General features: G+C 38.2%; 1 protein-coding gene across 1 annotated transcript in view; it reads right to left on the reverse strand.

The window, feature by feature from the left end:
* The window catches only part of PARP4 (poly(ADP-ribose) polymerase family member 4), a 61,940-nt gene extending 51,223 nt beyond the window's left edge, over positions 1 to 10,717 (reverse strand). The window contains exons 1-5 of the mRNA XM_068395502.1: positions 10,385 to 10,717; positions 8,989 to 9,113; positions 4,553 to 4,685; positions 1,789 to 1,984; positions 198 to 321 (exon numbers count right to left, since the gene is read on the reverse strand). Coding sequence (XP_068251603.1) covers positions 198 to 321; positions 1,789 to 1,984; positions 4,553 to 4,678 — 446 coding nt within the window. The 5' untranslated portion in view covers positions 4,679 to 4,685; positions 8,989 to 9,113; positions 10,385 to 10,717. The remainder of the gene's footprint in view (positions 1 to 197; positions 322 to 1,788; positions 1,985 to 4,552; positions 4,686 to 8,988; positions 9,114 to 10,384) is intronic.
* Between the last annotated feature and the right edge of the window lie 54 nt (positions 10,718 to 10,771).

The following is a 10,771-nucleotide window of genomic DNA, read 5'->3' on the forward strand; positions in this document are numbered from 1 at the left end:
GCACACTGAAATGGGAAAAAAATAAAAAGAAGCCATTATAAAGTCATACACACAGAATACAGAAAATGAAGAAAGAATAATTTCCCAACAGATTGGGAAGTGTGTTTTTTGGGGGTTTTTCTTGGTTTTTTTTTTTCAATTTCAGAAATATCAACATAGATGTATCAAAATATATCTTTAATTTAACTTTATTTTACCTAACAATCCCCACTTTAGACTCAATTCTTCTCTCACTGTCTTCAATAACAGTAAGGTTGGAATCATCATTTTCCTTTTTCTTTGTGGCATTTTTATTTTCAGCAGATGACAGGTCTTCCACATCTGCAATCAAAACATTTATTTACTTGGTATACTATCTGGTTTCTCTAATTTAACTTATGAATATTTAATAAAAACAATACTACTACTTAATATCCATAAATATTTTATGTGTTGAAACAAGTTAACAGCTTGTAAGGTCACATTTTATTCAGCCATATAACTGGCAGGATACAGAGCCAAGTATTGAAGGGCAAGTGCCCCAACTGCCTCACTGCTAGAATCAGTACCTCCCCGGGCTATGCAGTGTTTATTCCGTCCAGGCACTTCACCACCCTGACTTCTGTGTCAGGAAGGGGAAAAAGAATTAGGGCACGTAGCTGAGAGCTCTGACCACAGAGCCTGAGAACTGTTCCTCCATGGCTCACGTTGGGTTTGGGGGGTTTTGGTTGGTTGGCCTTTTTTTTTTAAGTTGTATAGATATAGTGCATGAACACAGTTTTGCTTCTAGCTTAAAACTGTTTAAGGATTGCTACTGAATGGATCTACCCAGCTTCAGCCATGCATGCCCCCAGCCTCTGCTGTGCAAAACCAGATTTGTCTAACAGACTCAGTAACACAGCAAACGTACAAATGCAGGGGTCCTGATTCTTATTCTTCTGTATAGTTCTGAAAATCGTACTGATTCATGACATGAGAATGTTCATAAAATAAAATGTATTATGTCAAAAGTAATTACTTTAAAAAATACTTAAAGGAAAGACTAGCACCTGGCAAAATCAAAGAAATGCAAAAGTAAAAAGAAATAAAAAATGTAGTTACTAGGAAGAAAAAAAGAGAATTAAAACACTAATAACTTTCAGGATTATAATTTTTTGCTGACTGCACTCATTAAATACAATTATCTCTCTCATCTCTTTTTCACGTTCTTTGGCTTGTCTCACAGCATTAAAATGAACATTTGTCTTTTCTCCTTCTACACAGAGTTAGAGTCGTTTGCATCTGAACCCTATTGGAATGTTTGAAGTTCTTCTATTTTAATTTTGTTGCATAATATTTCTAGCCCATGTGAACCTGTTCTCTAGCTATCTTATTTTCTCGTAATTTTGACTTCAAAACATAACATCCTCCTCATACAAAGGCACTGAAAACCCACTGCATTCTGTTGAAATTAACTAAAACTTCCAGGTTACTGTCATTTTTTTTTCCACTGGATTCAAATAAAGACAGTCATTGGAGTAGCTTTTTTATTATTTTTAATATTTTATCACATTTCCAACTTGAAGTCTTATTTGAAGTTTCATTACAAGAAAAAAAAAACAATTGAAAAACTCCACAGAATGGAACTAATATTTCTTTTCATAAAAATATTAATATTTCTTTTCATAAAAATACTAATATTTCTTTTCATAAAAATTGCCAGTTTGCATGGTTGCTGGTTTCTTAAAAGCTGATTCTAAATATTCATCTTTTAAAACATTCTCTCCCAAGGTAACTGATAGATGAATAAACTACGTCAAATATACCTACCCTGTCTGTCTGGCCTTTGGTCAGAAGTGTCGTTTTGTGATTTGTTAACCTTATATGCATCGATCTGTAAAAGCTTCCTCTTTTCAACTGATTTCCAAACGAAATCTGCACATAAAACAGGGAGCTGATACTTCTGAATATTTTTTAGATCACGACAGCTGAGGACGTCAGCAGTATCCACAAGAACATGTGTAGTCTGAAAGACAGGTTACAATTACAGTTGCTATGCACATGTAACCACAATATTAATCCAAATACTGTTTAATTGCAATTCATACTGATACAATCCTAGAGTCTTAAGGAAGCATTTAAAAACAGACAAGCCTTTTGGATCATATTGCAATTGAAACATCTAATTTAGAAACATGGTACCTCTGCACTTCATCCATAGACAGCAGAGAGAGCAGGACTCACTCAGGTGACAGTTCAGCTCAACTAAAATACGGGTATCTTCAGAGTGTGTCCACTTTCCTACAGTAACTATGAAGATATGAAGGTGACCAGGTGCCTAATGTTCTGTAGAGCTTTTAGCAGCGTATAGGAGGTCCAAGAATGGGCCAAGTTCTGTTGTGGCCAACATGGTACAAACACAAAGCTATTTGGGGTAGTGATAAAAAAAAAAAAAAAGCGGGGCAGAACGCTGAATAATCCTAATATGCTTTGGTATTATAAAGCTTATAAAGAATCACACACTGTTTTACTGGAATCATATATATGCTGAAAGTTAAAACTTTCTGCATATTTAGGACAAAATAAAAACATCTAGAGAAGTCAAATCAAATAAAACGGTCATAAGTAAGAGGCAGCGGATTTTGCACCTCTAACAGTTAACATTAAACACAAAAGAACTGATGGACACAGATAAATGAAAGTTTATTACAACAGAATGAAATTAGATCTACTTTACTCAGAAACAAGACGATAAATGCATGTACTTTTTTTTTGTCACATATAACAAAAACACAGCTTTAAAAAACAAGAGCTCTTCCCTGATAGAGAAGCAAGAGCCCAGATCTGTTGAGGTTCTTTTAATCATAGCGTAACTTCTGAAGCTTGGGTAAGATTTATCCTGAACAGGTTGGCCATTTGTTAGCTGTTCTCAGCATCCTAGAGCTCACAAAATTTAGGTATTGAAACATCTCTCTTCCCACTGTATTTATAAAGACGATGCAAAATACAGATTTCAATTAATACATATTTGTACTGCATAAACTCTTAGTTCATTTGCTGTTTTCAATAATTATTTTTTTTCAGCAAAGCTTTTTTTAAAGCAGCAATTTCCTTGATTTTTTTTCCCCAAATCATATCTGGAGATCAGCAGTTTGTGTGTCAACACATCTTGGAAGATCCTGAATCTACAGCACAAAGAAATCTGTCACATCTTTGGAATACTCTTGCTAGACCTTGATATGTTATTCTTCAATTCTGCACTTTCTCTCCTAAACATATGTGCATTGTCAGAGTCACCAGGAAACTGCTGGGCTCTGAACAAGACGATAATGTACCTGCAATATTCCTTTTCTTCACACATGCCTTTCTTTTTCCTTCAATGTCAACATCTTATATTATGCATAATTTAAACTGCAGACTCTTGAGGACGACATACACAATTTTTGCTGTTTGTAAAATGACAATCACCTATAAGAGCTATGTATAACAGCAGAATTTAAAGTAACTCACTCGATGTTATATTAGGAAATGTTACATAAGACTGAGAGGGAGAAATGAACTCACCTAATCATACTCTTCTCAAAATTAAAAAACTGTATATAGAGAAACCAAAATTTGAAATCATAATACAACATATTACCTTCTCCCCAAGGTGGATTAGAAGTAAGCACTCTTAATATGACAATATTTATGAGCTTGCTGTAATTGCTAGCTATGGGAAGGAGGAAATAAATGTCACTTTCGAGGGGCAGAAGTAACAAGGTATTATGCCTTCACTATTAAGTTAGGTAATGTTAGATAATTCCCTGTCCCTGGCATGTGAATACTTATATTGTTAAGGCATTAGCATGTTCCTCGGCACACTTCAAGCTTCTGCCAACTCACATCGTCAGTTTCCAGGCACAGTTTGGGAGACAGAACATCTCCATGAGCATTCCCATTAGGCAGTTTGGATATGAACACTCAGTCCTGAGGACCAAGAGGGTTCACTAGTGTAGGTGTGGGCCAAGCCGTGCCAGCTGGCCACAGGCCCTGCGAGCACTCCTAGGCATGTAATGTACCAGTATAGATGCAACCCACTGATTTCATTGCTGTGCATATCACGCAAACAGGCTCCTTGATTTATCCATGCTTCATATTCAACATTTATTTAAATACAGCTTTTTTATTTTTAATATAAAACCTGCAATATCACAGACTTCTAACTCTACAACGATCTCTTCCTCACTCTGTAATCAAATGCTTGCATTAACAATAACATAACCAAAACCCAGTTCAGTGATGCATCTCCTTATTCAAAGTTTCCACTCTGACGATGAGAGAAGAAAAACAGCATGGCAATTTTATACAGGAAAAAAACCTCCCTGGTTCTTTCGTGGAGGGAGAATATTACTCTTGATTTTTTATGTGACATTTCAGCACTACAGAGCTAGATGCATTAAAAAAGTAAACGGAATATTTCCGTTTAAATATTGAACAGAGGCATAATCTCTACAGTTCTTATTTCTCTACATGTGGCAAGATTAAAGCTTTACAACACTTCCACCACTTGGTATTTTCCTACTGAGATCTCAGAAATAAATCTGGAACTTACCTTGTGATTAAGCACAAAATTAACTACTCCACCATTTTCTTTTATGGATGCTTTCAGCCTGCTCTTCTCCTGAATGGGCAAGTATTTAAGCTTAACAAAGAACACACAGTCTGCAAAGATTGCCATTGCCCTCCTGTTAAAAGAGAAAAGAAATTTTTTTCTTTTTTAGCTAAGAAAACTTTCATTCCCACTATCCACCTAAGTAGTCTCTCACCAAATATATTCTTTGCAACTCTAACAAGTTCCAAAACAGATCCCATTTTATTAGCATAGTAGTCAAATCAACTCAGAACATCTCTTAATCAGTTTTATTCATTTTTTTTTAAATTATGTGGATAATTTAGTGTGAACTACGTTTTCAGTGAAGTCATGGCTTGAACTAACCGCCAAACTCTTGTCTTGATCTCTTGCTGCTAATACCCACTGTTAGTGATGTGGAATTATCTTAATTTAAACTGGAACGACGTCTCTTTCAGTTCCCCTTTCATACCACACCATTATAAAATAACTCTCTTTTTCAAGAATGTAAACTGTTTTTCATGTTTCCACTCACTGATTTATAATCTGTAAATATTAAAAAAAAAAATCCCACAACATTTAAAACAACTTTGGAAAACTGATCCAGATTAAACCCAACACAGCAACTCGCCCCACTCCCCCGCAGCAACAACAACAACAACAAAACGCCAAAAAACAAGAGGTTAGTTTTAATCCAGATCTGTTTTCTGATTGAAATCACCCTCTGGCCTACAGCAAAGATTTACAAAAAGGAGTAGCGTAGCAGTGGAAATGATGGAGAGGTAGGGAAGAGATCAAAGTAGGGGGACTGCTTCTCTTCTCAGCAGTGACAACCTAAATTGTCTGTAAAACAACTTGAATGAAAATTGGCTGCAAGTCATTTGTCAAACTACGCTGAGAGGCTGGGAAAGTTTTAAACAGGAGTAGAATTTACAACAACAAAATATAAAGGCAGTGTCTGGTTTAAGTGATTAAAATGTATCATCAATGTATATTTGTTTTCCTGAATGCCTGTAAGGGTAAAGTTATTTTAAAAACTGATGAGAATGATAATTATATTGTCAATGAGAACACTATACAGAGCACTGAGCAATTTATATAGCATACGAGCTCCTCAGCATGTCATGGGCTTTCTAGGGTTTCAGAGCCCTTCAGTGGTAAATGAGTGTTAAGTGCAAGCTAGAGGGCCTTATGACTGGGTAGGCTCAGACAGAAGCCAAAACCAATGTCCCCACAAAGCTTATGTGAAGCACAGCACCCAGTTTAGCTCTCTCTGAAAGGCATTCAGAGGGTACACCTCAAAACCACTCTGAGAACGTAATCAACATAAGGCAGCTCTTGACAACCAAAAGATTTGGATTAAAATTGCATCACTGCTCCAAGCCAAACTGCTAATGCAGACACACTGCTAACGCTACAGTAACTAGCATAAAGAGAACATATGTTTGTAAAACAAAATATTCAGGTCATAAATTCTTTTTACCAATAATTCTTTGGAACCCAGTACACCATGTCCATATCTCATCCAGAGGGTCAGTATCAGTGTCACTGGTAAAGACTTTGTTTTTACTCTGTTTGTATTTCTGGAAAAGCTACTTGATGATGTAAATTTTCCCGAGTGACTTAAGGCCAAATCATTTTATTTGTGAGATAACTGTGATACCAGACGGTTCAAGTTAGCAACAGTTTAGCAAGAGTAGGCCTCAGAGTAGGCTCTAAAGGCTTGCTCTGTGTTACCTTTGTACAGAACAAACTTTCCTGTCAATAATCTTCCTTTTAGCTAAGAATAATATAGAATAATAATAATAGGTTCTGAAGTATCTACATGTTTTGTAGATAAAGTTTGTTTATGGGATTGATAACAAGGTTCTAGTAAACAAAGATTCATGCTGTTTATGCTTACTCTTAGATAAACAAAGGTCTCTGCTAATTATATAAGGCCAAAAGACAAAACAAAACTGTAAAGAACAACTTTGTGATGTCTAAATTAATTTGATTCATAAACTCTTGTGTCAGAGGAGAGAGAAGTCCAAAACGGTATCTTCTTCTCGGGAACACATGTACTTGTAAACAAGAAGGTCTCAACCACACTTGTGCACAAGCACCATTTAAGGGGGATTGGGACCACCAGCGACCCCCAGAGACCACCCAAGACCCCTTCCCCAATTTAATACGCATGTGTAAAGCCATTACGTAATGCATTACATAATGTGTTATGTATAAGTTATTTTTTTAATTGGGTGGGTTTTTCCCTTGGAATTGTATATAAGGGGCAAGCTTTTGTTCTTAGATGTGCATGCTAGGAGGAGAGATCCCCCATGCACCCAGCGCTGCAATAAACCAACGTCGGCTTTCTAAACTATCATTTGGTTTGGAGAGTTTTCTTGGTTACTATTTTCTGGTAACAACTGGACAAAACTGACACTCTAGAATACTTGGCATCTCCAAATTCATCCTGGACTCACAGGATGAGGCAGAACAAATAAGAAACTGCTTGTTTGAAAGTAAAGATAATAAACTGCTTGTTTGAAAGTAAAGATAATGTGAACGGAAAGCAGTTATTGTGCCAGCCAAAAATGTCTGGTATTAAATGCCTTCTCTCTTGGGGAGGCCATTTGGAGCAAAAATGACCTTTCTCCAACTTAATGAGAGCTCCCACATAGACTGCAAATTCTGATTAAGCTTCTATCCTCCTACTTCTATAAACAACACCTACATTAAAGACTGCAAAAAGGAAAGCAGGCACTGTTTCAACTACTTGTGTTTATTTACCACTTCCCATTTTTCTGTACTATGTATGTGCAAATGAGGAAACATTTATTAGAACAGTTTCTTTACTAGTTTCTTAGGACTAAAACCAAAGAATTTAATTACCCAGTAGGTTCTTCAGTCTTAAAAATTAGTATTGGTCAAATTGCACCAAAGCCCTTAAAAGGTCAACAAAACCTTTATATTAACCCTGCAGAAAGATTCCACTGTAGTATGGAGAATAAACCAAAATACAGTAACAACACAGAGGAAATATTTAAGGGCACTGACAACAGCACTTCACAATCTAATATAAGATTATTTATCAAGGCCCAAGTCCAGAACAGACAATTAGGATAAGGTTTCAGATTAAAAAAAAAAACAACCCCATATAAGCCTGAGGTAATTTTAGCATGAGATTTAGAGTATGTTACCTATACTACATTTAAGGAATGTGTTTATTTTCTTACTCTATGGCCTATTCGATTTTCAATGTATGCAAGTAAAGCTGTTCTTCAGTGCAGTAAAAAAGGAATCAGATGGCCAGCTACTGTGGAATAACTTAAACTATTAGCTAACTATAAGTAGTTAGTCAAGGAGAGAGAGCAACATAATTCATTTGAATTCGGGGTTTCATGAAAATCTGGAAAATCAACACTATCAGACACAATTTCGTACATGTCTGTATAATTTTATCTCAGAAAGGTAATCTATAGGAAGGGCCCAAACCATCTATCGCACTGTACATGTGAGAGAACTGGCAACTCTGTAATGGTAATATGTGCATTTAGGTCAGACAGACAGCAGATCACATGAGGTCATTATATACCTATATTTTGTGGCTCGTTTTTGTTTTTTTATGGCATTAGCAGTGCTTTTGGCATAAAAGTACTCTCTGCTCATACAAAAAAACAACTCTCCATATTTTAACTAAGAGGTTTTCACAAGATACTATGTTATCTGAGGTGATAAAAACCTTTTATGATGCAGCCTTGTTATAACTTGGCTCTGTGGGAAACTGTACCTTTAAGAAGCTCTACTTTGTGGTATAAAGTCTTATTTTAAGCTGTTTTATTTTGAATCTTGTCACAAACAAGACAGATTAATTTGAGGCATACATAAGGGCAAACATGCTGCTGTCAAAGGCTTCCTTTAATGACTGTAGTATAGATCTGGGCACTGCCTCCCTCGTCATTAGAGCTCTGTGCATTCTGGATACTGCTGAAGTATCCCCAAAAGTTGTTTCCTCAGGAAATAATGAACTCCATTTGCATAGCCAAAACAAAAAGTTTATTAGAAGGCAATGAAATACATAGAACCAATTGCAAGCATCAGCCCTACCTATACATCCATATCTCATCTGGAAAACACCAGAAGCAACTGAAATTGGTATCTACATCTGTGCAAAACTCCACAAAAGTATTTTATATTGGATTTGCTTATGAAAATCAAGCTGCTAAGAACTGAGAAAAAAATTCTTGCAAGAACTGATCTGTAAATAAACCGTAGGTCAACCAGTAAGCAGAGAGGAATGTGCTAAGTGACTCATTTCCTCCAAGTCTGTCTGCAAAGACACTCCCCTTCTCTGTTCCCAGCAAAGGAGGTATTAAATGACCACTGATCCCACTCCTCTCATTAGATTTTGAGGGAGCCAAATCGTTTACACTCACCTGCTCAGGCAGCTGCCCTCCCTGAAGGATATTCCTGCTTCCCCAACAGCATGAGGTACAACTGGAGAGCCTGGGTGTTGTAGGTGGGAAGGGCTAGGACATGCTCATACCTCCACGTAAAATGCCTACAGGGACAGCAACCCAGTCAAATAAATAAACCAAGCAAAGTGCAGTCTGCTGCACAGTAAGGAGCACTAACCCTCACTGCGCTTCGGAGGAGGAAATTGTCACTGTTAAAGCACGAGTGAACTTTGGAATACCTGACAAAGAGCAGAAAATTGTGTTAAAACCTGTTCAAAGTCTGTCCCCAGTAGTTTTTCTCTCCCTTGAGTGAAGATTTTATTCTCTTTCATTGTTGATGAATGCTACCACTGAATAGTAGCCTCTCTTCCCCCGTTTCCCTAGAGAACCAAACGTCTCAAGGACTTTTAAGTGTGTTTGGCTTCACTCTTTTTTGAATGGCAGAATTTCCAAAATTCAAAATCAGAATAGAAAACTATTGTATTTAATCTGTGTGTTGCAAATTAATTAACTGCTGATAAACACTTTTATAACTGGAATACTGTGTTGTTGCAGCACCAGATAAGGAAGTTATGGAAAGTGGAACTGGTGACAATTATCACTGGTTTATTTCTTACAATCTTAATTTATGTAGTGGAGATCCATAAGGCCCCAATAGCCTGAGGAGCATTTTCACACAAGCACATGAGCTTGTACTTCATGTCAAACCCCAAATTCAACACCATCATTAGGAATGGATTATATTTTTAGCACAGAGAGGGAGCCAAAAATAATTTTTTATTGTCCAACAACAGACCGTGAATAATCTGTAGTCCTGTAAGGCCCTCACTGTGCAGGTAAACTGAAAACAAACCCCTACTGTATTTTGCTACTAAGGATGTCAAAGGGACTAAATGTGATGCTGTGCTTTAAAAATGCAGAACCCAGTCTGAGGACAGTAACACAGACAACACATTTATAACTGACAAAACCAAAGTGCAGGAAAGATGATGGAAAGTTTAGCAGAAAGAGCCCTGTGGAACTATAGAAAGTAACCGAGGAAATTAAAAGTAGTGGTAGGCAACCGAAAGGGCTGCCCTGGGTTTGTACAACCTAGGGCTCGGGTTCGTACCTGCCCACAACAGTTGCAAAACCAGGTCACAGCCTGCGACGTACCACAGGTTTTTGGAGAGTGACACTCTGCCACTTACTGAAGTTTAAGGGGAACACTAATTTCGCTCAGTAAGACAGAGCATGCCTGAAGCACAAAACGTCAGAAAGCCAGGAAATGCTTTTTACCCATTTATCTCTCCGTTCCTCCCTTACTGCAGCTATTTAAAGATTAAAAGGAAATAAGTAACCGCAATAAAAGCCCACTAAAAGTCCAAAGCCTCACCCCTGCAGAAAACCCCACGCCCCGAAAGGCTCGCGGAGAGCTCCCTAGACAGGAATCCCCTCACCGCCGTGCCGGACGGCCGCTGGAGCGCCCTGCGCCGATCGGGCCTTCCGCCGCCTCGGGAGCGGCGCTGCCCCAACACACACCCCGCCCTCACAGGGCCACCAGCGGCGACGCAGGAAGGACCCGGGAGCCGCCTCCACCCGCGGGCCGTCCTCGGGAGCGAGGGGCAGGCCCACCTGCCTGGAAGAAACCCCTCCACGTCGATCCCCGCCGCTTCTTCCCGCCGCTAACAGCCCCGAGCAGGAAGCGGGGCAGCGGCGACTGCGGGTGCCTTGCTGCACTGTTGATGCCCATCAACGGCCTTTTCGCCGCTGAGGCCCTGGG

This window comes from Nyctibius grandis, chromosome 2, assembly GCF_013368605.1.
Source record: "Nyctibius grandis isolate bNycGra1 chromosome 2, bNycGra1.pri, whole genome shotgun sequence".
NCBI classification, from domain to species: Eukaryota; Metazoa; Chordata; class Aves; order Nyctibiiformes; family Nyctibiidae; genus Nyctibius; species Nyctibius grandis.